The 27871-nt window shown below is 35.7% G+C and overlaps 1 protein-coding gene across 8 annotated transcripts in view; it reads left to right on the plus strand.

Moving 5' to 3' along the window:
• Positions 1–27871, plus strand: part of RBMS3 (RNA binding motif single stranded interacting protein 3) — a 582541-nt gene that overhangs the window by 459276 nt on the left and 95394 nt on the right. For 6 of the 8 annotated variants that reach the window (XM_044252609.1, XM_044252613.1, XM_044252610.1 and 3 more), the window contains 3 exons: positions 583–629; positions 13255–13351; positions 15633–15683. In XM_044252609.1, the coding sequence (XP_044108544.1) occupies positions 583–629; positions 13255–13351; positions 15633–15683 (195 nt within the window). The remainder of the gene's footprint in view (positions 1–582; positions 630–13254; positions 13352–15632; positions 15684–27871) is intronic. The other 2 variants (XM_044252612.1, XM_044252607.1) reach the window with 1 other exon arrangement.

The raw sequence follows: 27871 nt of genomic DNA on the forward strand, positions 1-27871 counted from the left end.
ACAAGGCCTAGAATTTCCATTTTATGTAAATGACCTTGACTTTCTACCACTCTTAGTAGGACAGGTACTAGCAATGTATTGGACAAGCACTCTGTGACTCATTACCTACACACCCCGAGGCATACCATCTATTTTAAAATAAATATTTCTTAACATTTTCTTCTGAAAGGTCGAATGCATTTTGAGTAGCTTTTATTTTTATCCTGACCACAGGATTTATTCTTGCTCTTTTTTTTTTTTTTCAGCCATAAGACATATAATAGGTGCTCTTGACAATAGTGAGAAATTATAAAAATACCAGATTAGACAGCGGATGGTTTATGAAGTAGAAATGGAAATCATCCAAACTGTATTGTTCTTTGGTTTGTCTGGATTTATAATATAAACTCCTAACTCACTGGTGGATTCTGATGTGTGAGTTGTAAAAATGCTAGTCTTGGCAGTAAGGGTAGAAAAATGTATAGGATACAATAAACTTAAATCATGGAAAGTAAGATAAAAGTATTCATGTGTACTGAATGTTTTGGTCACCAAGATAAAAGTGTTAAGATTTGTTTTCTCCTCTTTCCTTCCTGTATACAGGCTGGCATGGCTCTGACCTATGACCCCACAGCCGCCATACAGAATGGGTAAGTAGACAACATTTTTTCTATTTTAATTGCTAAGGTATCTTTGATCTCTGGAATCAGTACTGAAGAAAAATGTTCAAAACATTCTTTTGTTTTAAATCTTCAAAGAGAAACTTTAAACCAAACATTTCTTATCATCATAATTTTTTCATCTCATGTGTGACTCTGACTTCATAACATCTTCCATGTCCTCTGTTTCCGCATGGTGTCTACCCACATTATATGTCCTTCCCTCATGCTCTTTCTCTCTCTCTCTTAGAATAAGGAATGTAAAGAGGGAGCACAGATAGAGCTAAGCTGGAAGGTGTACCTGTGTGTCTCTGGGATAAGAGTATTAACCTGCTGGTTACTCTAGAATTCCAATGATTTTAGTATTTTTTCTGGTTCACTTAAACATAAATGATTATTTTGCTATTTTCTTTTGGCTATTAGGGAAAGACAATGGGCAGACTCAAGTTAGAAACTTGGTGATTGTGTCTTCCCTCTTTATTTTATGTGTTTACTTCATTGATTTATTTATTTATGTTTGGGAGGAGAGGAAAAAGGAGAAAGCCATAGAGAATCTTAAGCAGACTCCAGGCCCACCACGGAGCCCAATGTAGGGCTCAGTCTCATAAGATCATGACCTGAGCCGAAATCAAGAGTCAGACATTTAACTAACTGAACCACACAGACACCCATTACTCCTTATTTTAATAAGCATCTGGAAACTTATAACCTCTTACTTAGAATAAATCACATAGCTTAGGATTCTTCCTTGAGAAATAAGACAAACTATATGACCTGAACTCTCAAAAATTCTGTGATTCTGAGTATCTTGGGTTGAAACTTTCTTCTCAGTTTCAGTCCCTTCTCTTTGCTTTGACTGTCCTGCAATTGACAGTAATTATTCTTTATTCTTTGATTGGTTGCTTGTTTTATTTTCACAGCCTTCCATCTTGGATTTCTCCAGGGCTTTCAGTTTCCTGTCTTACAGTCTCATTAAAGCATTAAAGAATCAGTCAGAATAAAGACCTCATTTAAGATCAATGTAGGATGATAAAAAGATGCAAACTCTATTTTCTATTTGGTCAGCTGCCTCTAATGAAAATCTATGAGATAATGGAAATATTTAAATACCTCCTATTCTTAATAAAGTTACTAATTTAGTAAGTGATTTATTCATTCATTCAAAAAACATCCAGTGAGTCTGCCAAGCACTTTGCTCTGCTTTATAGATTTAAAAAATCTTGTATGAGACAAGATCTTTGCCTTCAAGGAACTCAGAGTCTACCCTTCCATAAAAGAGTAAACATGGGTGGTAAGCTAGGGAAGGAGTCTAGTCCTTTCTTCCTTGTTAATCAAAACTTCTCTCCAGGAGCAAAAATTAGGGATTTATCCAGTAAGCATGTTCTTATTTCCAATAAGGCACTATAAACTTGGAGGGTAAAAAGAAGGAAAGAAATGCAGAAGAAAGTTTTCAAGAATCACATTGTATAGCTGGGGAAATAAAATAACTAACTCAAAAGGTATGAAATGAGGCATTATATACTAAGTGATGATGACAGAAAATAGGTATTATAATGGAAGAGAATAGATGTATTGAACACATACTATGTACCAAGTACTTTATATTTGTAACTTAAGGTGTTTGGGAGCAGAATCAAATACATGAAATATACATGTAGGTGCAATTGGAAATGTATATACATAAATGGAAAATAGAAATAATAATTGAATGAGTGTCATGTGTTCACTAACCAGCTTCAATAAGTACTAATATTTTGCATACCCTGTATGTATGTATATATCCGTCTGTAATATTTATCTATATATCCATTATAAATTCCTTCTTACCCCTTGCTCTACGTGAAGGATTAGAAATGCAGCAGTGACCTAGGCCTGGACTGCAATGAGAGAATGATGCTTTCTTATGCCTTGTTTTAGGCAATCGTCTTTCTGATGCATAATTTAAAATCTGACTGTCTTCTTGAAAGACATACTTGGCCAAGTGCTTACCCTGATTTATCACAGACCTAAAGAGAAAGTAAAAAGGGATTTCTGTTCCTAGTCTGAGCCACCAAAAGGGAGCTTTGGGTTAATGCTGTGTTGGAGACTGTAAGGACTGCATGGAACACCAGGAACATTTCTCCCTTCCGCAGGCCCTCACCTCACATTTCACCTCGCTGTCCATTTGCCATGTTGAGATTGGCTGCAGGTCCATCTGTGCACTTTATTTATTTTGTTTAAATTTTTTCATTGACATATAATGTGTTATTAGCCCTAGGGGTACAGGTCTGTGAATAGCCAGGTATACACACTTCACAGCACTCACCATAGCACATACCCTCCCCAATATCCATAACCCAACCACCCTCTCCCTACTCCCCTCCCTCAGCAACCCTGTTTGTTTTGTGAGATTAAGAGTCTCTTATGCATCTGTGCACTTTAAATCAGCCTCTCTATGATATATCTTTATCTGTACCTTATAGTAACAGTGTTACACTCTATTCTTGGAATTATTTGAAGTGTTGCAAAAATGGTTCACCCTTTTCACTGCCCACTTAAACATTTACAACAATGAATAGTTCCTTCATAAAACACATTTTTGTTAAGATGCTGAGGATACCTGTCTTGAGAATCCTGTCATCTGATCTACTCTCGTTGACAAAGAACTGTATGCCATTGACCAGTCCCTCTCTTCAATACCTTCTTGTCCACTGAATATTCCTTTCAGCCTATAGAAATGCTGAAGCCTTTTCTACCATCCAAGAGGGTAGAAGCACAACAATTTTCATACCTAGGACATCACTTCTAGTGACCACACGATGTTAGTCACTTCTAGTGACCACACTACGTTAGCCTTCTTTTCACTGCTAAACAACTTCAGTTGTCTTTACACAGTCTTCCCATATTATTTTCTAATGAAGCTTACTAAATTATTAAGTCTGGTTTCAAACTTGAATGGAATTTCCTTTGCTGATGTTCCCAATGATCTCCAAATGCATCCATTATAACAGACACCCTTTTAGTTCTTAGGCCATTTGATATCTTGCCTCATTCAAATTGTCCTTGTTACCATTTATATCTTTTTGGAAATTTCTTATCTCTTGGTTCCCACAGCTCCATTCCCTGCTGATCCTCCAGGCTCTGTACTCTTCCCACTCACTTGGTCTCTTCTTATTCCTCCTCTTTTCCCCACTTATAGTAATCTTTCTTAGGGTTTTGTCTTTTTCTTGGTTGATCTCATCCATTCCTCTTGCTTTTGGAACCTGAAGATTCCCAAGCTGACACTTGGAAATCATAAGTAGATGCAGGGCCCAATAATTACTCTTTGGTTGACTGTATTACCTGTGTTTCTAACGCTTATTAGGTATTGCTCTTAGATACCTTTTCTGTCCCAAATTGAGATCATTAACTTCATCAGTGTTTCCTAATACAAACCAAACAAATTCAAATGATAACCAAACAGAAAATTTGCTTCCTTTTTTTCCCAGTAATTCACTCTAAAGCCATTTAGGCCATAAACTCCAGTTCTCTGGGTTCTCTCTTTTACAACTTTCTTGATAAAATTGGTCATTAAAACTTATTCAGTCTATCTTTGAACTATATCTTCACCCCAGCTCTTGCTCCTTGCCACTGGTTGAGTTCATTCAGTCTCCTTTCCTACCTGTACTAACCTTTTATCTGTGTCTAATATATCTTTCCTACAAAATATTTTCACATGGTTTTTTAAAAATGTGTATATATATATATATAAATTTTATATATAAATGTATAAATTTATTACATTTCTTTATATTGTTATTAGACTTAATATATATCTAAGTAATAATATATAAATATATTCGTATTTAAAATAAATATATTATATATAAATATATAATACATATATAAATAAATTAATTTAAATGTAATCCATTAATCCTCTTCCTCCCTGACTGGTTTAAAGTATTAGGTAGACTTTCCTAAGTATAGAACAAAACTCAAACTTCCAAGAATGGTGTGCATGTGCACACACAGACACACACACATAATATCAATAATACTGTAATATATATGTTTTTTATATATATACATATACATGTACCAACCATATACATAAACATATATATGTCTAGATATGTATAATAGTAACACCTCATAACTTGGTTCTTGAAAACTTCTCAGAACATTCCATGTTACTTTACATTTTTGTGTCTTGTTACTCATGGAATTCTCTGCCTGGAGGGAATGGTAATTTTCTTCCTTCTCTCTGTCTTTCCTTCTTTCCATCATTTTTTAAAATACTGCTGTCCTTTGAAGGACACAGTCAAGTGATTCCAGGCAGAAGCCAATTACACAACCAGCCAGAAGAGAAACAGTATGAGCAGTGGTTAGGAGTGCATACCCCAGAATCAGCATGCCAATATGCACATCCAAATTCTGTTATTCACCAGACATGGGCCAGTTGTTTGTGCTTTAGTTTGCTCCTCTGTGAAGTGGAGATGATAGTAAGACTTTGTAAGGATTAAAGGAACTCTGTATGGTACAGTGTAACTGTCAGTGTAAGTATTGATGTTATAGTTCAAGGTGCCATGATACATTTGACAGTCTATTTACCATGTAGTTGTTGACAACATGTTTATTTCCCTGCTGGGCTATTAACTCAGTGAAGGCAGGTTTCATGCTTTATTCATCTTTATAGATTGTTTAACCCAGGATCGTAAATGTTAAAGAAGAAATTGTAAATGTAACCAATGATATCTTCTTGGCCCCAACAAATTGCCATTAGAGAAACCACTCCTTTTCATAGCATCAATTTACTCTGTCCCCATGTAACACTTTTTTTTTTTTAAGATTTTATTTATTTATTTGACAGTAGATGGAGAGGCAGGCAGAGAGAGAGAGAGAGAGAGAGGGAAGCAGGCTCCCTGCTTAGCAGAGAGCCTGATGCAGGACTCGATCTCAGGACCCTGAGATCATGACCTGAGCCGAAGGCATCGGCTTAACCCACTGAGCCACCCAGGCGCCCCCCCATGTAACACTTTAATCTATTTCTCTTTAGTATATGGCCTCCAGTTTCACCCAAATTATCCAGATTGCCCATGAATTTATCACATCTTCAGTTAAAAATGGAGTTTTAGAAGACTCAGACTGTCCATTGTATTGTCGATAACAAGAAGATAGAAATTTTATATAATGAAAAGGAAAGAAGAGGAAGATTGCAGTGAATTAATCTTACTCATTTGACACTACTTCATAGAGATGATTTTAAAAATATGTTGTTCGTGTTTGGTTTTATTGTCTTGTCTGGTAACATTTTATGAACAGGGGATATTAGAACAATAATTTCTAAGCCTGTAAGATATTGGGATCACCACAAATATTTTCTCCACATACTGTCCGTTGGCTTAACATTAACACGTGCATCTTGGAGGTGTGGAAGGTGATTTAGAAAACTTACTCAGCATATTAAGGGATCTAACATGAATGTTCAGAATAGAGTATGCTACTCCCTATTCATGTTGCTGTATTCGATTTAGCAGGCACCCTAACTCAGGCAGGCAGCAGTAACCTAACAGAGTGAGACATGTTTATTGCTCCAGGAAAGAAACTGGTCTCATTTTGCATAGAATAATCAGTATCCAAAGATACAGTTGTAACTCACTCTAATCCAGTTAATATTCTTAAACATTGCTTAATGCTCACTGAGTTCAATTCAACATTTTTTTTCTTTTGAATATCTGTCTCTATTGCACTGTTTAAAATCATTTTGGTGATGCATATTTGAAAAGGAAAAATTTTATATTATATTGGAGACAACGAACATGCACACAATTCCAATATGAGATACAGTGCAAATAATATTGTGGTAGAAACACAAAGTACTATGAGATCTATGTATATATTAACTTTTATTTGTATAAAATCTTCCTGAAAGAATATAAAAGAAATGATGACATTAGTTCTCTAAGGAGGGCCAACCAACTACTGCAAAGTAGGGAAAAAGGCGAGACTTATTTTTCACTATTTATGTTTTTATATTCTTCTTGAAAAGAAAAGTAAAGAAAATTAATATCATAGGACCACAAAAAAGAGGCATTTGTGTTCTAATGAGGGATTCAGAAGGCTTCTTGATGGAGCACTGACATGAACATTTCCTCTTAGAGATGACCCACATCATAGCTAAAGAACATATTTTATGACCCTTTGGTCTCCCATAAGTGAGGGCTTTTCCCCAGGGCTTTCTGAGTATGTGGCTGGGTTGTGGCTAGTAGCTTAAATTGTGTCAAAGGTTAAATATGTTCTGAATTCCATAACCTCTGCATTAATACAGCAACATGAAATTGAAATAAATACTCCCAAATTGAGCTCAACTTTAGTTAACGAAGAACAAGTATTTATAACTACCAACCACGGGGAATCTATCCTGTTTGAACTTAGATGGTAGAAAATGTCAGTTCTGTCGTCTGCCTGAATGTATCCAAATTATTATTTTCAAAAAAATTAGTTCAATGTCACATCGATCTAAGGCTTTGAAGTTTATAGTGAAGAAGTGTCTGGATCACAATGGAAAAATGAAACCTTAGTACTTTTTACTCTAGGCTAACTTACAAGAATAAAAATTGCCTCTTCTTTTTTCAGAACTGTCAGGCGTAAGTCTACAGTTTGTTATTACAATTCCCCTATTGCTTTTTTAGCAGTCCAATATGAAATTCCATCACTTTCAAATATGAGTGTGGGAGGTGGGAAATAATCACTCCCCATATTCAAAATCTCATCTTTCCAGTGTCCTTTTCAGCAAGAGCTGCTGTGTAAAAGCCTCTTGGATTGTTTTATTTGAATAAAATACATTTTCTTGGGAGTGACATGAAAAAAAATGTTTTCTAGAGCACTGGTTTGCCAGCTGTTGTATATGGGAACTTGATATTAAGTGATACAGAAACCTTATCTTATTACACTAGGAATGGAATCTAATGTGAAGGATACAGTGGTATTACAATAAAAACGACCAATAACTTATTAATCTTATGCTATAGTGTTACCCTGAGGATAGTGTTCGTGGTTCTGACTCTAACAATATTGCCTGTGGACATGAAAGAGGAGCCATTGCTGTTGATTTCAGTGTGCAAATAGGATTTTGTGTGGTTTTCTTCAGTAAAAAAAATTCTACCCTGTGGTTATTGATATATTCATGTTATTTTTATTGTCAGTGAAATAAGATTTCACCATATTACTGACGGCCAAATCCCCTGAAGATGAATTTCCTGCAGGCGAAATCATGTCCTATTAGTGATCTCAACTTGCATATTCTGAACTTCTGGAGCCCAGAAGTACCAGAGAACCAAGTAACTCTTTGCATTCCTTAAAAATAATAACTTTTTCAAATGCCAGCTTAGAATTCTGTAGATAGATCATGCTTAGTTAACTCTCTTAGCCACTGTAGCATTTGGTATTTTGTTCAAATGAAAATCTCCAGAAGCAACTAGTTCATATTCCTAAGGCAAGTTTTCTCATCCTCAACACTACATTTTGGACCAGATCATTTTTCGTATGGGAGCTGTCCTGTGCATTGTAGAATGTTTAGCAAAATCTCAGACCTCTATCCACTGGATAGCAGTAACGACCCACCCACACAGTTGTGACAACCAAAAATGTCTCCAGATCCTGCCACCAAATGTTCTCCAACAAACAAAATCACTTCTAGTTTAGGACCACTGGACAGAGAGTAGAAAAGAAACACTTACCATACACATAAATGTTACGGGAATTTTAGCAAAAAAAAAAAAAAAAATGTGTGTGGGGTGTGTGTGTGTGTGTGTGTGTGTGTCTTAAAAGGGTAACCTATTCCCAGGAAAATGATTTAAGAATTCTTCCCAGTTTTCTATAAAAGCATTTTCAAGGAATAATGCATATATTATGATATAAAAATATAAAGTCACATATTTAGAATTACCTTAGCTTTGTTATTATGGCTAAAATGTTTCAATTTTATCTTTCCTGTTCCCCAGTAATGCCCATGCCTAAAGCATCCATTTGGATGGTCTCTCCTCTTTTTAACATCATGATCATGTGGGACTGTTTCTAAACCCTAACAGTTACATGGCAGGGACTGAGAAGAAGTGGAAAGATTGGGAAACTCATTCTACAGTTCTCTCTTATAGAGCCTGGCCTGATACATTTTCTTTAGATATGGTACCTCTAAGTCTGCGATGCAATAGCAATTTTTCTTTTCATGGTTTAAGGAGGGTGTCCTGTAAATTCATCCAGTTTATGTTTGAACTTGGGAAGAGCTTATTTCAGAATATGAGAATTAGAAGAGTCTCTTCTTCCCAGTACATTTTCCATTCTAAATAACTCTCTGACTTGAGTGGCAGTTTTGGAACTTGCTGGCAAAGAAGAAATATCATTCTTGTGTGCCGTATAGGATTAGAGCAAATAAAAAAAATGCATTAAATTTTCCCCCAAGGGCTCCCTTTGTAAGTATCAATTTAGTTGGCTGGTTTCTTTATGTTTCTTCTCCCTGTTTTCCCCAAAAAATTCCCTGTAAACTCTGCCTGTCAATCCAGTCCTCATTGCCTTCACTTTTAATGCTTCAGTTGCTACATTTTACAAAATAAACCAGCCATGCTTAAGTGAGAGTCATGATTCACTCCATTGGTGGGAGAAGCTGAAACTGGATTTCTCTAACAGAAGTTAAACCAGAGCGTGGTGAGTAAGAAAGACTGTGGGGTGATTATGGAATAGCCGTGGGTGGAATGGGGTCATTATAAGCCCCAAGTAAGTGTTCTTGTTCACTTCTTCATAAATAAGATCTGTCAAGGCTAAGATCTAAAGGGGGATTTTTAAGTGAAAATCATGATTTTTGTAGAAAAGGACTCTTCCCTAGTTGCTAATACTTTTGCATGCTTAGAAAGCAAGTATTGATGAAACGTCCACTGAACATTTACTAACATGTAATGTTGGCCTCTCTGCGTTCTTACCCATCAGCTTTCTACTGGTTCAGGAACCCATCTTCTATGGTCCCGTAATCTTGGCATTGGCCATCCTATACTGAAATCACAACTTATTTCCTTAAGCTTCTTTGCATTCATTCATCCAATTGACCTACGGTTCTTAAGTATTTATTATGTCCTAGGCTCTACTTTAGGCAACGAGGCCAGTGTGTCCTCAACTTTGTCAAAACTGGCATCTAGAGAGAAAAGGTAGTCAGTTATATCCTGTTTAGTCAACTCCACCGCCACAACAAAATAGCATTTTTTAGATGGTTTTAAACAATAAAAATTATGTTTCTCACAGTTCTGGAGGCTTGAAGTTTAAGATCAAGGACTGGCTAACTCATTTCTGGTGAAGATCTCTTCCTGGCTGGTAGATGATTGCCTTCTCACTATGTCCTCACCCAACCTTTCAGACAGCAAGTTCTCTAGTGTCCCTTCTTATAAGGACACTAATCCCATCAGATCAGGGCCCCAGCCTGTTGACCTCATCAGTTTCTTCCAGAGAGGTTCCATCTCCAAATATAGACACATTGAAAGGACTTCAACATGTGCATTTTGGAGGAACATGAACGTTTATTCTATAACATACATAAAGAAATTTTTAAAAATCACTACTTTAGATGGTGGTAGGAGTGATGGGGAAAAAAAAATCACAGGAGAGGAATAGAGAGCAAAGGTGGTGGAGATAGTGGTTGCTACTTTAGCTACAGACCTCTCTGAAGAAAGGAGATGTGAGACATAATGAGAAAGAGGTAGGCTTAGGGAGATTTGTGGAAATAAGCATTGCAGGTAGAGAGAATTATAAGTTTAGTGGCACAAGACAGAAGTAAGAATGACAGAATCATGTGACGAAAGAAGGTCAGTGTGGCTGGAACCTAGCTGGCTGATTTAGAGGGGTAGGAGAAAATACTAGAGAGGTAGATGGTAGCCTGTTTGTGCTAACCAATACCAGAAATGCAAATTTTGTTTTCATTTCAATGAAGAGCCATTGGGAGATTTTAGGCTGATTAATGTACAGATAAGATACAATTTAAGTGGCTCAGCAGAGAGTCTACGTAATGTTTTAGAGTCTTACCTATCTTTGGTACAAATAGTAAATTTTATATATATATATATATATTTTTTTTAAGTGAAAGGATGGATGTTCGCTTACACAGTAATTGATTTTGTTTGGAAGTCAGGTTTATTAGTTAGAAATTACATAGAGCATATATTCATTCTTTATAGTGTACATGTCTATGAGTTCTGACAAGTACACAGTCATAAAACCACCAGGCAATCAAAACAGAATAGTTACATCACTTCCCAAAATTCCCGCATGCGTCTTTAGTTGACTCCATCCCCCAAGCTCAGCCTTTGACTTCTACTGATCTGTATAGTTTCTTTATAGTTTTGCATTTTTCATGTTGTGATATAAGTGAAATTATAAAATATAGAGTCTTTTGAGCCTGACTTACTTCATTTAGTGTAATTCACTTAAGTTTCATCATGTTGAATGTATTGGTAGTTATTTCCTTATGGCGTAGTAGTGTTCTACTGAATGGAGGTACCACAGTTTGTTTATCAATTTAGTTGAAGGATGCTTGGATTGTTTCCCCATTTTGGCAAGTCCAATCAATAAGGCTGCTATAGGGGCGCCTGGGTGGCTCAGTGGGTTAAGCCGCTGCCTTCGGCTCAGGTCATGATCTCAGGGTCCTGGGATCGAGTCCCGCATCAGGCTCTCTGCTTAGCAGGGAGCCTGCTTCCCTCTATCTCTCTCTCTGCCTGCCTCTCCGTCTACTTGTGATCTCTCTCTGTCAAATAAATAAATAAAATCTTTAAAAAAAAAATAATAAGGCTGCTATAAACATTTGCTTTAAGGTTTTGTGTAAATATAAGGTTTCTTCATTTATCTTGAGTTCATATCTACCACTAGGATTGTTGAGTTGTACGGTACGTGTGTGTTTAACTTCATAAGAAACTGGCAACCTGTTTTCCAAAATGACTATACCGTTCTGCATTTCCACCAGCAACAAATGAGAAACCCACTTTTTCTGAATCTTTGGCAACACTAGGACTGTCTCTTTTCTTTCTTTTCTTTTCTTTCTTTCTTTCTTTCTTTCTTTCATTCTTTCTCTTTCTTTTGTCATTGTAATATGTATGCAGTCAATATCATTTTTTTTTTAATTGCACAACTATAAACTTAGAGGTCTGATGGGTATGGATAGTGAGGATGTAATGTGTAACAGAGTAACTTTTGCAGCTGCAGTTTTTGTTTTTTTTTTTAATCAAAAGAGTGTGACCTTATAATCCCTGTTGAGAGCTAGATAAAGTAAATTTAAGACTATAGTCTCCCAATCCTTGCTTGAAGGCTTTTATAGACTCTAAGGTTAAAGAATTTCCTCATTAAATCCTGGAAACCTTGAAATCTAGAACTCCTACATTCAGGGGGAGTCTTGTAGAATGCTTCTTTTGAAGGGTAATCGATGAGATTCTCTATTCAAAATATCAGTGACCTCTGAAGGATGAAGTTTTTGGCCCCGAAATTCCAACCTCAGTGATGCTATTAAAAAAAAAAAAAAAAAAAAGTAGCAGTTGATTTTTGCTAAGAGTACAGCAAAGTGAAATAATGATTTTGTTGCCACTAAAACCCATTTTCCTAATCTATCCTCACATCAGTGAAGTAATCCATCAAAAGCATCTTGTTTTCTTTCTTTTTTTTTTTTCAATTCCGTGGCTGGCCACTCTGGCCTTTTGCTTACCAGTGAGACAGGAAGGAAGAAACAGGACTTGAAAATCCGCTGACGAATTTGAGTGTTAGGTAATGTGTAAACTCTATAAGGTAAAGTGTGAGCAGAGATGACTATGTCACTGATTTAAGTACCGAGAAGCTGCCCTTTGAAAGATCTGTAGAAAGACCTGATTTGTGAAACTCTGATCTTGCCCACTATCATTTTATAATTGTTCAATGAAGGGACCTGAAAGACTCAAAATCTCAGTGCTTTTCAGAGTCTACAGGAGTACATCACAGAACTCCAATATCTCCCTGATTGAATCTAGAAAATATTCCTATCCTCAGCTGGACACAAATCACAAATTGTCTACTATCTTCTCTTTTCAGGGAGAAAATATTTAGCTTAGTTTTCACATGAGTCCACGGACTTCTTCCTAGCACAAATTATATAGAACTCTCTAGGAGCTGACCCTATTCTCTTGAATCATGAGACAAATGCAATTTGTGTACACATAACATTGGCCACCTTTAGAAAGCTTGTTGCCATCATTTTGCCTTTCCCTCAAAGAGCTCTAACATTGCCTTAAAAAAGAAAGAAAGAAAGAAAGAAAGAAAGAAAGAAAGAAAGAAAGAAAAAGAAAAACAATGACAAAAAATAATGCCCATGGCTTTTCTCCCCCTGTTGGTTAAACATACTATTACACTCATCCCGACATCAGAGATTCTGTGCAGCCAATTTTATAAGATGACTCAAAGTTGTCATTTTGTTCAGAACGATTTATTTCTCTTAGTGGCATCAAATGCTATAAATCTCCTGGATGCTCCTGTTCACAGTTGGTGGAAAAACACGAGGGTGGAACTCTGTCTTTCCCAGAGGTGCTTGGTAGCATTTGATTCGAAGTGAGGCATGCAGCAGCTTCATGAATCTTCTTTTTTTGTGTTCTGTTTGCAGATTTTATTCTTCACCGTACAGTATTGCAACCAACCGCATGATTCCACAGACATCTATCACGCCATTCATTGCTGCTTCCCCTGTCTCCACATACCAGGTATGTCCGATTTACCTGCACCCAAGGAGAGGTCTTTCTGGCCAATAATAGATGATATCAAGGCAAAAGGGACACAGTAGAACTTTTTTGTTAATTGACCTCAAACACATTAGTCACATCTTAATTAAATAATTCTCAAGTTCTAGCCCACACTTTGAAGGGCTCGTTTGCATCTATTTCATGGAATAAGAAAGTCCACCATGCTCTTCATTCTTCCTGCTGAGTTTTTATGATTATGCTCCTTTCCAGCCAACATTAGTGCAGCCTCCTTGCCACTGAGAATTTACTTTGTTGGTTGTCGGTGATTTGGATTGTCACGTTCCCTACTGTGTCTTCTCTACAAGCACACATCTGGCATACCCCTCACTCACTCCAAGATATTTTATCGTTGTCATCTCATTTTGTCACAGTTGTCCTGTGTGTCCATGCAAAGCTACATGGACAGATGTTAAATCATTTTTCCCAAGAATTAGGGAGGACTCTCAAAGTGGTAAAACATTATTCCTACTTCCTGCTCTTACTTCATTCTCAGTCCTGAAGAGGTCAGAAAAGACCTCACGGGTTCCACGTGTTGAAAAACAAAACAAAAAAGCCAACACTCAGTGTGTGTCCTAAAGCAGATGATGTAGCGAGTTTATTCTAAGTACACAGGTGGATTTAACGTAGTCATACTTCTCCCTCAAAAAAATACTCCTCGTCTTATTCCTTTGAGTTATCGAATGTGCTATTACTCCCTGCTTCTCTTTACCTCCTATTGTTCTTCAGACAATTCTTCTAATTCTAATTAGACAGCGCCTATAGATGCTACATATAGAGGGTTCCTCGTGTCACTTTTCAAAACTTTGGAGAGAGAAAGAGAGAGAGAGTGTACGTGCGTGCTTGCATGTGTTTCTCTGTATTTTGCAGATGGTGGGGGTGGATGTTTTATGATGGGTAAAACTGTAATGTTGCTGACTGCTACTAATTCAGTGAAGTTTCACCTTATTCAACCATTGCATACTTCATTTCAGGATGTCCCAACTGTCAGAGCATCAAACTTGAGACTATATACATTTTTTCCTAACTGATCCCTTCTGAAGCAGATCATTTTCATTCTTTTTCTGCACTTAGATTCTTGATACATGTTGCTGGATAAATGGAATAGACTTTCATGTGAATTGCATTTGAGGGTCTCAGAGTGGATGATTTAATTGCCTTTTCTTGGGACCCATGAGGCAACGTGCAGGTGCTGTTCCGTTTTTGTTCTTCCCGCAGGCCTGCCTGGGTGTAATGTGTGTTTTTGTGTTTTTTTGTGTGATTTTTTTTTTACCCATTTAAAAAAAAAAAAAAAAAAAAAAAAACTTGGCCTGTGTTTCGGCCAAGACCACCCAATGAGCCCCAGTGTAGAGAACTTTGGTGACATGAATAACACATATCCACAGAAAAGTGATTTCACTTGGGAGGGCTCATAAGTGGAACTTAACTCTAGCTCCTTTTTCTCCAAAAAAGAATCAGAGCAATTTCCTCTGTTGTTGATTCTCGCCTTTCACCACTTTCTTTTTTCTTTTTCTTTTTTTTTTTTTTTTTAACCTAAAGTGCATTGGCGATTTTGTTAGTGTGAGCGTATTGAAAATAAAGTGTTCAGGGTTCTTTATGTGACAATCAGCCCTTACAAGCTGACTTTCTCATTTGGCTGACAAGGCACGTTTCTGAACATTTGGTTGGCTCAAATTCTCATTTTTATTTGCCATACCAATTATGACGAAAGAAAAAAAATCACAAGCTTGCTTAACTTGGGTTTAACCCAAATCATTCCCCCCAAATTTCCAACTGATCTCTTTAATTCTTCCCCAGCTTTTACCACTTGGACTTATTTCCAAGATGGGATAACTTGAGAATTTGAAATTAGAACGAATGACAGAAAAAGAGGAAGTCTCAGCTGTCAACTCTTCATGACTTACGTCTATCCCTGGGAGTTGACCTCTAAGTAGGAGGTCCCTGAGGCTTCCTAAGACTCTAGCCTCTGACACCAAGCTCAGATTATGCTCCAAGGCCCACCCGGGTCCATGCAGGCACTGCAGCCAGCTCTGGTGATATAGGAATTTGCTTTACATTTTACCGAGTTTCGGGGACCAAATTAATCAGGTCTGAGAACTTCCTTTCTATCCTTAGTTCTGAGCTCTAATTAGCTGTACAGTCAGATGGACTCCACTTTCTTATGACCTAGTGTGACTCCACTGAACGCAAGAACCAAGTTCTCTCTGTGATTGCTTTGTGCTAATAAATGCTGTTTGATGCATAGGTCCAGAGTACTTCATGGATGCCTCATCCGCCATACGTTATGCAACCAACAGTAAGTGTTCTCAGTCACCTGAGGCTAAATATTTCTATTATCCAAGTGCAAGCTTTTGTAATGCATAGAAGCTTTGGGGGTAAAGCTTTTGTTATATTCCATACCTCTTTCAGGCAGCCATATTTTTCAGATGAAAAGCTGTTCCTGAAATTCTACAAAAGCATGTACAATAGCTAGATGGCAGAATTAGAAAGATGAGACAGATGAGAAATGAGACAGAGAGAGAACAAACCTTGGAGGAAGTAGCAGTCAACCTCCTAAGCTGATGTCTACCATTTGTTATGAATGGGAAATTTCTACTTCATGTAGGAATTCTGAACTCTGAACAATTAAATCCATTTATAGGGGGAAAGTCTTCCTGTTTTACTTCTCCTGTTTTGCTCTGTTCTCTTTGGATGCAGTTTGATGTGCTCTGGGTGCAGTTTTCAGTATTATGGCCAAGCATTGACTCAAAGCAATATATTTGAGACATAAGATAGTTGCATACTAATAGATAAAGATATATATGTATATATAGCAAGGTTGCGAGATACTTTTTTTAGGTTAACTAATTAGAGCCATTTTCTCCTTCTTAAGTGGAAAAATCTCTTCTAAAAATATTTAAACTCTATTTTCTACTTGCTACATTTCCCATTTTGTGGCACGATATTATATAAATCCCAAGAGAAAGTAATACATATTTCATTAGAATCTAGACTGAAGGCTAATTATTCCATTTATCTTTGTCTAAGTCTTCCAGGTTTTCTAGCTCTGTAGAAGGATAAGATAGAGGAAGTAGGAGGTAGAGCACTAGACAGAAGGTCATGTGACAAGGTCTGTGACATACTCTCCTGGACATGCTTTCATCTGTGCCTTTGTTTCCTTTTCTGTCACTATATTAATGGGACTATTGGAAGGATTGAGAGCATATGTGAAAATAGTTTTTAAAGTATGGCATGCTATATATTTTCCTTCTTAATATGTAATGTATTAGTTGTACAAAGAAAAAGCAATACTACATTTTAACCCATTTAAAATCTTAATATCAATAAAGTATCACACATTAAAGACCACAGAACTAAATTCAGAGACATCCATTTCTTGGAGTCAAAGGATCATAGCACCTCCTTTTTATATTTGAGCTTTGTCAATTTTTTTTTAAAAAAATAAGGGACACTTCTTATTGCTCTTAGTGTGTTGAGTTTGTTTTTTAATTAAAAAAATAAAATATATATTGCTTAGTACAGCAGAACTTTAGACCATATTTTTCAAATTCCTCTATTCTTATTTACACACCTTGGGGGCTTCCTGAGTCTATCTGGTCTAAGTTCTGTTAATTATACCAACATACAATGAATCCAGGTTACCCTTTCATATCCAAGTCATGAGATAAAATACAATATACACTTCCAGACTAACAGACTAATATATAGCACAGTCTGAGCCAACACAGGGAAAGGGAATTTTGGCCAAGTTCTAAAGTGGAGATTTTCTAGAAGGAAGCAACTACCTTATAAAAAAAATAGTATCTTCATCTACAGAGCACGAATACTAACTTAGTCCTCAAACCCGAGGTGATAGATCACCTCATTGTGGCCAAAGGGAATGCACATCTATCAAAATCCAAATATTCTCCCAGATGTCAAAATATGTAAGATACTACCAGTATTTCTAGAACTGTGATCAGAAAGAAAGATGTTTGTGTGTGTCTTTAATTCAGCTGTCACTCAAGACATTAGCAAAATTTTCTTCCTCTTATCCTCCATCCCAACATGGCTTCAGCCCCATTTTTGGGTGTATTATTTCTCATACATGTTCTTCCAGCAAGAGCTGTGCGTGTGTGTGTGTGTGTGTGTGTGTGCGTGTGCGTGTGTGTGAATTTATCACCTCGGATATTCCTTGCTGTGGCTACTGCTCACTGATACCTTATCACTTCCCGTGACTAGACAGTGCATCATGTTTGAGTCTAGGTTACTCGGTTTAAAATATAATATTTGTGGCTGGGGCAGATTCCTGGAAAAATGAGTGCCTGGGCCACCCACCACTTTGTTGTCTTTAACATGGAGGAATTGGCTAAACAGTGTCATGGAAACAGAGTTTGTGGCATCAATCTTTTCCCTGTAACAGTCTCGCTAGTTGTCTATATTGCATAAATAACCAAAATGGGAGTTAAAGTAATCACTGTACAATTAATAAATACAAAATAACTAATAAATGATAAAATACAAAAATATTTAAGCAATATAAAGCAGATAAAACAACTACCTGGGTCTGAGAAGTATGAATGAGTAACATGATGATTAATAGCCTGAGTAGTTGGTTAGGCTCTTTGAGATAGGAAACCTTTCTCTGTCATGGAACTCTGGGCAATTAAACTTTCTGAGTCACAGTTTCCTACTCTGTAATGTAGGCTGACTAATGCCTAAATAATTATGCACTTTACTCATTAAAGGAAAGAAGGTATTAAAGCTCCTAAAATTGAGACTGGCAAATAGCAAGCACTCAGCAAATTACTATTATTATTATTTAGTTATATGAGTACACTGAACATTATACTTAAGATTAGCCCAATTATAGAAAATGAGAGTTGGTATAGAAGAAAGTTGAGAATAAGCAATAATCACCAGTTTCTACCACATTCATATTATTTATTTAACTTACTTTGCTAATGAGTTTTTGGAGACATCCTTATGGCTATAAATAAGACAAATTGCTTAGAATGGTACATTTTTCATTTACTTACTAAACCATTCAATACCTAATCCAGGAAAAAAAGGCCTATTGGGTACCTCCTTTATGTTAGTAACTGGAACCTACTTTACAAATAAATTCAAGGTGTCACTATCTACATATCTCAAAGACATTGCCCATAATTCTGATTTGCTTACACCTGTTCTCCTCTTTCATGTTTTCTTTGCCACCATTTTGAGAAAATCTCAGGTATAAGCTCCAAGTATAAATATGTTTCTCCCCCATCACTGTGAATTCACACTGACCCCTGCACTGGAGTCAGAAGCCCTTCAGGCTTGACCCAAAGGATTCCAAGGTATCAACTAGGCTTGTATCCAAAGAGACTTCCAGAAGGTGTTAAATTAGAACACTGCGCCTCTAGTCTTTACCAGGGTAGATGAATGGTTAAAATGGGGGTGGGGGGAAGGAGATAGGTAATGATTAGCAAGAGAGAAATGAAATGATACGAAGAAGGAAAAGAAGTAAGCAGGGGACAAGAGAACACACAGAATAAGCATAAAGTTAGCGTTTGCCATTTAAGTTTGTTTCTTTAGAGATTTAATTTTCTAAGTTATGTTGTAGTATACTTTCTTGTAGATTTAGAAAAAGTTTCCGAGAGGCCTTACTCAATCAATCTTTTTCTTTCTTTCTTTCTTTCTTTCTTTCTTTCTTTCTTTCTTTCTTTCTTTCTTCTTTCCTTTTCTTTTCTTTCTTTCTTTCTTCCTTCCTTCCTTCCCTCCTTTCTTCTTTCTTTCTTTTCTTTTTTTTTTAAGATTTTATTTATTTGACAGACAGAGATCACAAGTAGGCAGAGAGGCAGGCAGAGAGAGAGGAGCAAGCAGGCTCCCCGCAGAGCAGAGAGCCCGATGCGGGGCTCGATCCCAGGACGCTGGGACCATGACCCGAGTTGAAGGCAGAGGCTTTAACCCACTGAGCCACCCAGGCGCCCCTCTTTTTTTCTTTCCCTCTTTATTTCTTTCTTTTGAGACAGAGAGAAGGTGGGGAGGGGCAGAGGGAGAGGAAGAGAGAGAATCTAAGCAGGCTACACACCCAGTGCTGAGCCCCATATGACACTCCATCTCAGGACCCTGAGATCATGACCTGAACTGAAATCAAGAGTCCTACACTTAACTTACTGAGCCACCCAAGAACCCCGAGGGGCTTTTACTCTTAAGGGAGAGGGAATAAAACCTCCCTGACTGCATTATAATGATTATCCTTGTATCTGTGCAAGAGAACAGTTCTCAGTCAGTTAGTGGACTCTGGGACCTTATTGGGTCCCCTGGAAAGTTGTCAGACCCCACTTAGGACAGCAAGATCATTTCTGTTCACACTATGTCATTGTTCCCTGAATAGACACAGGGGAGAGAAAGCTCACGACTTTAGACTCACTTTGTGCTGTGAGGAAGTAAAAATGCTGACTTTGTCAGTGCGATCAGTTACTCATTGCAACTTCTCAGTGCAGGCTTCTGTACTGTACTTTGAAATACCCCATCACACTGACAGAATTTTAATAGATGATGGATTGCACCAAATATCTACTCTGCATAGCATCATGTTACATTGGAATTTTATATGAAGGCACAATTGAAACTCTTGTGTTGCAATACATTGGATATTTTGTTAAATCTGTGCTGACAAAGTGAAACGATGATAGTTCCCAAGAAGAAGCATGGTCCTATTCCCTTAAATTGTATTTAGGCTCATTTGAATCATAAATCTTTTGTTCTTCATATGGTGAGCATTATATTATCTCAAGGAGAAAGGTCAGCTTTCATTTTTACTTAATTACAAATTGGTTATCTAATTACAGTAGCCTAAGAAATGCAAGATGCCCTATTGAATCATTGGATAGTTTGTTGTCATGCATGGCTAAATTATGACTTTTATGATTAATAAACTTTAAATTTATAGCTAAAGAGTAAATATAAACTCCTGGTCTACAACAAGGCTGTTCAGGAAAGCTCCAGAATATTTGATTTGGTCATTCCTTATCAGCAAACAGACAAAACCTAAGGCTCAGTTTTAGAGGTTGTATCCTACAAATTTATAGGTGTGTTTTCTGTAAAAGCACATCACCTAAAGTGGAAAGAATATTGAAATTATTTGAATACTATTTAGAAAGCAAGATTTTCAGATATAATCCTTTTACTCCAGCTGAACAAAAATCCCAAATCTCATAGTTTCATTACCAAAGTAATAAAGTCAAAATGCTTTGGCTATCAAAGGAGTTAACTTGGTAAACATATATCTACAGGCCAAATCTTTGTTTTAAATACATATCAAAAACAAAAAGTCAGTGACTCTAACCCATTTATGTTCTTTCTACTGGAAGAGAATTCAAACGAGTGACAATAACCTTAGGAGGAGCATCTTCTTGAGAACATCACCTTCTTTTAGGGGTGCCTGGGTGGCTCAGTCATTAAGCATCTGCCTCCAGCTCAGGTCATGATCCCATGGTCCTGGGATCGAGCCCTGCACCAGGTTCTCTGCTTAGCGGGGAATCTGCTTGTCCCTCTCCCACTCCCCCTGCTTGTGTTCCCTCTCTCGCTGTCTCTCTCTGTCAAATAAGTGAACAAAAATTAAAAAAAAAAAAAAAATCACCTCCTGGGGCACCTGCGTGGCTCAGTGGGTTAAGCCTCTGCCTTCGGCTCAGGTCATGATCTCAGGGTCCTGGGATCGAGCCCCACATCAGGCTCTCTGCTCGGCGGGGAGCCTGCTCCCCCCTCCTCTTTCTGCCTGCCTCTCTGCCTACTTGTGATCTCTCTCAAATAAATAAATAAAATCTAAAAAAAAAAAAAATCACCTCCTTTTAAATATACTACTGGGATAAAGTGAATATGAACAAAACCGTTTCCATAGGAAGTCTCTTAGACCTTAACTACTATTTAAAAAAAATGCTGGTTTTCATTGTTTAATGAAAGCATTAATGTAACTTCAGAATTCAAAAGTAAATTTTTAATAACAACCTAAAAATAACCATTAAACAATGAAACTTAAGACTCATAATTCGTCAGTGCATACAGCATAAAGGTCTTTTCACTCAGGACCTCTTCACTTACCAATTCTACTCTCCAGAAATAAACCTAGTAAATAAATTTTTATGTAACCATCCAGTCCATTTTTTATGCATATGAAGTCTGTATGTATTTGTATATAAATGTGTATGTATTTTTAACATCTATACAAGATCATTCTACAAGTATTGCTTTACTTTTTCCCAATAAAAGAATGTACTGGATGTCATTGCATGAGTCACATCTAGATCTATGTCAATTTTTTTATCACTTCATAATATGCCATTATATAAATGCACCAAAAGGCATTTAACCAATTTTCTATCCACAGTTCTTTAAGTTGCTTCTAGTGCTTGCTCATAAACTCAAGACTGTAATATTGAACACTTGTGAGAAAATATCTGTAGGATAAATTGCTGGTAGAAAAAGTATGTGTGTTTTAAGATTTGATACACATAATTCTCAAATTACACTTCAAGTGGAGAGTGTCTATTTTTCCATGGCCTCAATTAACACTGGGAATTCTCAAGTTTCAAATATTTTAAGTAATAGTGAATAGTACTTTGCTGATGTTTTACTAGTATTTCTCTGAGTCCTAGAGGAGTTGAGTTGCTTTTCATGTTTATTGAATAAATTTTTTTCCCTTGGGAGCTCCAAGCTCATGTGCTTTGCTCATTTCTCTTTCGGGGTATCAATCCCCTATTTTTAAAGCTTTTATTTATTTGACAGAGAGAGAGAAATTACAAGTAGGCAGAGAGGGAGGCAGAGAGAGAGGGGAGGAAGTAGGCTCCCTGTGGAGCAGAGAGCCTGATGCGGGGCTTGATCCCAGGACCTGAGATCATGACCTGAGCCGAAGGCAGAGGCTTTTACCCACTGAGCCACCCAGGCGCCCCTCAATCCCCTATTTTTAAAAGACGATGCAATTAGCCAGCTAACATTGTCATAGACAATTTAGATATTTTCTGTTTGCTTTTAATTTAATGTTTTGGTGTTCATCATGCAGAACGTTAGTATTTAGTATTATGTGTTTAGGATTGCCAATTTTCTGCTTTAGAGCAAGGATCACCAAACTTTTTCTGTGAAGATCCAAACATAAATATTGTCAGTTTTGTGAGTTGTATGGTCTCTTTCACACCTAGGCATTGCTCTGGTTGTAGAGTGAAAGCAGCCATAGAAAATACGTAAATGAATTGGCATGGCTGAGTTTCAAGAAACTTTATTTCTAGAAATAGGTGAGGGCCACATTTGGTTTATAGGTTGTCTTTTGCCAGCCCCTGCTTTAGAGCATCTGGATTCCCATGTAAAATATCTTATTAAATATAAGATTTAAAACCCCATAGGTTAAAAATAAATAGTAAAGCACCCTATGTCTTTGTTTGTTTAGTGATTTTTTGTTACTTTTTTTTCATTTATTTATTTTCAGCATAACAGTATCATTATTTTTTCACCACACCCAGTGCTCCATGCAATCCATGTCCTCTATAATACCCACCACCTGGTACCCCGACCTCCCACCCCCCCCCGCCACTTCAAACAATCTGAGGGGTTTGAAGTTTTTGTTACTTTTTTATTTAATACCTTTAAAAAAATTGAGATATATTGACATAAAACAATGTATCAGCATATGTTTAGTATTGTGTTTATACTAAGTATTATTTTCAAGTTTTGTGACTTTTGGAGTTTATTTTGCAATATGGTATGAGATTATTATCCAAATTTTTTCCCTAAATGAGTAACTAATTGTCATTAACAACTTCTGCTAGGTAAATCATCTATATTTTCTCTACTGATATAAAACTTTATTCTAATTTTTATCATATAATAACTGCTTTATATCTTTGATATATTTCTGGAATCAATTCTATTCTGTGGACCTATTTTCTGACCATTACTTTAGTACTTTAATTATTATTTTATAATACTTATATATTAGACAGGACTTAATCCCCAACATTATTTTTTTGTTGTTTCACAAGAATTTTTCTAGCTATTTTATATTTCCAAATTAACTTTAGTACCAGTTTAAAATATTAAAGTTAAAAAATATCCACTAAGTTTTTGATCAAGATCACTTAGAATTTATATATTAACTAATGGGAAATATAAAAATATGACATATATACAATGAATTTTTCTAAGGAAAAAAATATTTTTTTCCATTTACTCAAGATTTTTTACTTTCTCCCCTAGCTCTTTTGAGGTATAATTGACAAATAAAATTGTGAGATATTTAAAGTGAGTGTTGTTGTGGTTTGATACATATATGCATTATGGAAGGATTCCCACTATTTAGGTAATTGACATACCCATTAACACATGTATTTAACTTTTGTGTATGTATGTTAGAGAGAGAACATTTAAGTTCATTTTCTTAGCAAATTTCAATAATATAATACAGTGTCATTAACTATAGTCATCATGATTTACTTAGATCCTCAAACTTCATTCATCCTACAGCTGAATATTTGTACCCTTTCACCAACCTCTCTCTATTTTCCCCAACCCTCCCAAACCCTGGAAAACACTGTTTTCTATTCTATGTTTCTGAGTTTGGGTTGATTGACTGATTTGATTGATTGATTGATTGATTGATGTATTTATTCATTTTAGATTTCACATATAAGTGATACCATGCAATATTTGCCTTTCTATGTCAGGCTTATTTCTCTTAGTATAATGCCCTCCAAGTCCATCCATGTTGTCATAAATAGCAGGATTCCCTTCCTTCTTATGGTTGAATAATATTCCATTATATGTATATGCAACATCTTTACACATTCATCCATAGACAGACACTTGGATTGTTTCCATATGTTGGCTCTTGTGATGTTGTGCAACACTGTAGTGAACATGGGAGTGCAGACATCTCTTTGGGATCCTGATTTCATTTTCTTGAATATATACTCATAGGTGAGATTCCTGGATCATATGCAGTTCTAATTTTTATTTTTTGAGGAATCTTCATACTTTTTCCATAGTGGTTGCATCAATTTACTTTTTCCATCAAGGGGGCACAAGGGTTTCCTTTCTCTACATTCTCACTAACATTTATTATCTCGTGTTTTTCATCATAGTCATTCTGACAGGAATGAATTGATATCTCATTATGTTTTGATATGCATTTCCCTGATGATTAGAGATTCAGACACCTTCTCATGTGCCTCCTGGACATTTGTCTTCTTCCATGGAAAAAATTTTCATTCGGTTGTTCTGCCCATTTAAAAAATCAGATTGTTTGGTTTTTTACTATTGAGTTGTATGTATGAGTTCTTTATGTATTTTGGATATTAATCCCTTATCAGATATAAAATTTGTAAGTAGTTTTCCCCATTCTATAAGTTGCCTTTTCACTTTGTTGATGGTTTCCTTTTTTGTGCAGAAGCTTTTTAGTCTGATGGAATCCTACTTCTTTATTTTTGCTTTTGTGCCTCTATTTTGGTGTCATATCCAAATTCATCCAGGACCAAGGTCAGGTAGCTTACCCATGTTTTCTTCTAAGAGTTTTATAGTTTCAGGTCTTCTGTTCAAGTCTTAATCCAATTTGGGTTGATTTTTGTGTATGGTATAAGATAGGGATGCAGTGTTTTGTTTTTGTTTTTGTTTTTGTTTTTGCATGTGACTATCCAGTTTTCACACCGTTGTTTATTGAACATAATTGACCATATATTGACAGGTTTATTCCTGCATTCTCTATCCTGTTCCATTGGTCTATGTGTCTCTTTTTATGCCAATCTTATACTGTTTTAATAACTATAGCTTTTTAATATAATTTGAAATAAGGAAGTGTACGTTTACAGCTTTTTTCTTTTTTCTTTTGCTTTGGCTATTCAGGGTCCTTTGTGTTTCTGTACAAATTTTAGGATTTAGCTCTATTTCTATGATAAATGCTGTTGGGATTTTGATAGGGAATTCATAGAATCTGTAGATTGCTTTCAGAAATATGGGCATTTTAACAATATTAATTCTTCCAAATAGTGATCATGGAATATCATGCCATTTTTTTTGTGTCTTCTCCAATCTATTTCATCCCTGGTTTAATTTATTCCTAGGTAAAATTATTATTTTTGATGAAATTGTAAGATGGAACTGTTTTCTTAATTTCTCTTTCTCATAGTTTGTTGTTAGTGTATAGATATGCAACTGATCTTTGTATATTGATTTTGTATACTGCAACTTTACTGAATTTATTTGTCCTAACAGTTTTTGGTAGAGTCTTTAGAGTAATATATATATATATAATATCAAGCTATCAGCAAATAGTTTTACATCTTCCTTTCTAATTTGGATGCCTTTTATTTCTTTTTCTTGCCTAATTGCTCTAGCTAGGACTTTCAGTACTATGTTGAATAAAAATAATGAGAGTGAGCATTCTTTTCTTATTCCTGATCTTAGAAGAAAAGCTTTCAGCTTTCACTGTTAAGTACCATGTTAGCTGTGGCTTTCTAATGTATGGTCTTTATTATGTTAAGGTACATTTACTCTATACCTCATTTGTTGAGAGCTTTTGTCATGAATGGATGTTAAGTTTTATCAAATACTTTTTCTGCATCTGTTGATGAAGATGAGATGATCATCTGATTTTGATCTTTATTTTGTTAATGTAATGTATCACATCAATTAATTTGCAAATATTGAACCATTCTTCTGATTGCATCCCTGAAATACATTCCACTTGATCATAGTGTATGATCCTTTTAATATATTGTTGGATTTGGTTACTATATTAAGAATTTTGTAATCTGAGTTCATCAGGGATATGGTCTATATTTTCTTTTCTTATAATGTCTTTATCAGCCATATGTCCCTGCATCAGAGTAATGCTGGCATTATAAAGTGAGTTTGGAAGTACTCCTTCGTCTTTTCTTTTTTGGAAGAGTTTGGGAAAGTTTGGTATTCTTTAAATGTGTTGCAGAATTCACCAGTAAATCATATGGTCCTGGATTTTTGTTTGTTAGGAGGTTTTGGTTACTGATTCAATCTCCTTACTAGTAGTTGGTCATTCAGATTTTCTATTTCTTCATGATTCAGTCTTCATAGGTTGAATATTTTTAGGAATTTATAATTTCTTTCTGGTTGTCCAACCAGAAACATCTGGTTGAGTCTTCATGATGCTGTTTATCCAGTTCATCTGCCCCATGTATGAAATGATTTTATAGCTAACTATTTTTCTGAATTTTTCTATTATTTCCAGTAGACCGTTTCATTGATTCTCAGGTTTCCCAGGCTATCAAAATAATTTCATTTCCTACCTCATTTCAGTTTTTTTATGTCTCACAATCCTTTTTCTCACCCAGTTGTATTGCAGCATGTTCTTTGATTGATTCTTTATCTTAATGAGAATGCCACTACGAAGTTTTTTTTTAATGTAAATGTTGAAATTAATCAAAGTTTTTTTGAGAAAATACTGAGTTTTTAAAATTATTTAATCAATTTCACTTTATTAATGTATTTGTAATTAATTACATTGAACTAATTTCAGTAAATATTTCTTAAGGTGGAACCATTATACAACAAAGTCCTTTTGGTTGTGATGAAGCTGTCTTAGAACCATACTTAATTATATTTATTAATACTTCATTTATTTTTTTGGCACAGTCTTTACTAATGAAATTATTAAGTATTATTATCTTTTAGGTGTACTATTTTTGTTACATTTGAAAATCAGAATTATACAGGCTTTATAATAATAATTTGAAAGGATTCCATTTCTCTAAATTCTAGAACAATTTTAAATATCATTATATATAGCTACTTTTAAAGATTTAAAAGAAATCAAATGTGACACTATCTTGAATTTTGGGAAAAGACTCATTTATTCTACCAAACCAATTAAAAAAATAATTTATTGCTCTTATCAGACATGTTCTTAGGAGACTTAAACTATAATGCATTTGGGGCTTATGAACATGAATAATCATGAAGTGCCCTATCAGATTGTTACATAGTTGACAGTTTAGTTGCTAAATGATCAAAACAATTGTATTTTGAATTGGCATGGTCTTAATCAAATTGACATTGTTAGCTATTCCGTGACCAGTTGTAGATCTTTTAGGACATACTTATCTTAAATTAAATATTATAAAAATTAAAAATAATCAATCACTAATAGTGTCATAAGAAATTTTCAGACATTAGCATGTTGCAGATCAATAACTTGTGATTTTTAAGAATATATGAAGTTTTTATATGACCCTCATTGTGGTGAAATTTGAGGAATACTTTCCTGAATGTCCACTTGATTAAGTTTTTCTTTTACTGGGCCCTACCTGTACCATTCATTAGCTCTGTGTTTTAAGAAACTGAGAGCCTTGAATTCAATGAGAAAAAAAATCAACAAATAGTAACAAATATTCCTAAGCATCAAACACGTACAGAATATTCTTTTTTTTTCCAATTTATTTATTTTCAGAAAAACAGTATTCATTATTTTTTCACCACACCCAGTGCTCCATGCAAGTCGTG

The sequence above is a fragment of the Neovison vison genome, chromosome 6 (genome assembly GCF_020171115.1).
Source record: "Neovison vison isolate M4711 chromosome 6, ASM_NN_V1, whole genome shotgun sequence".
Classification (NCBI taxonomy): Eukaryota; Metazoa; Chordata; class Mammalia; order Carnivora; family Mustelidae; genus Neogale; species Neogale vison.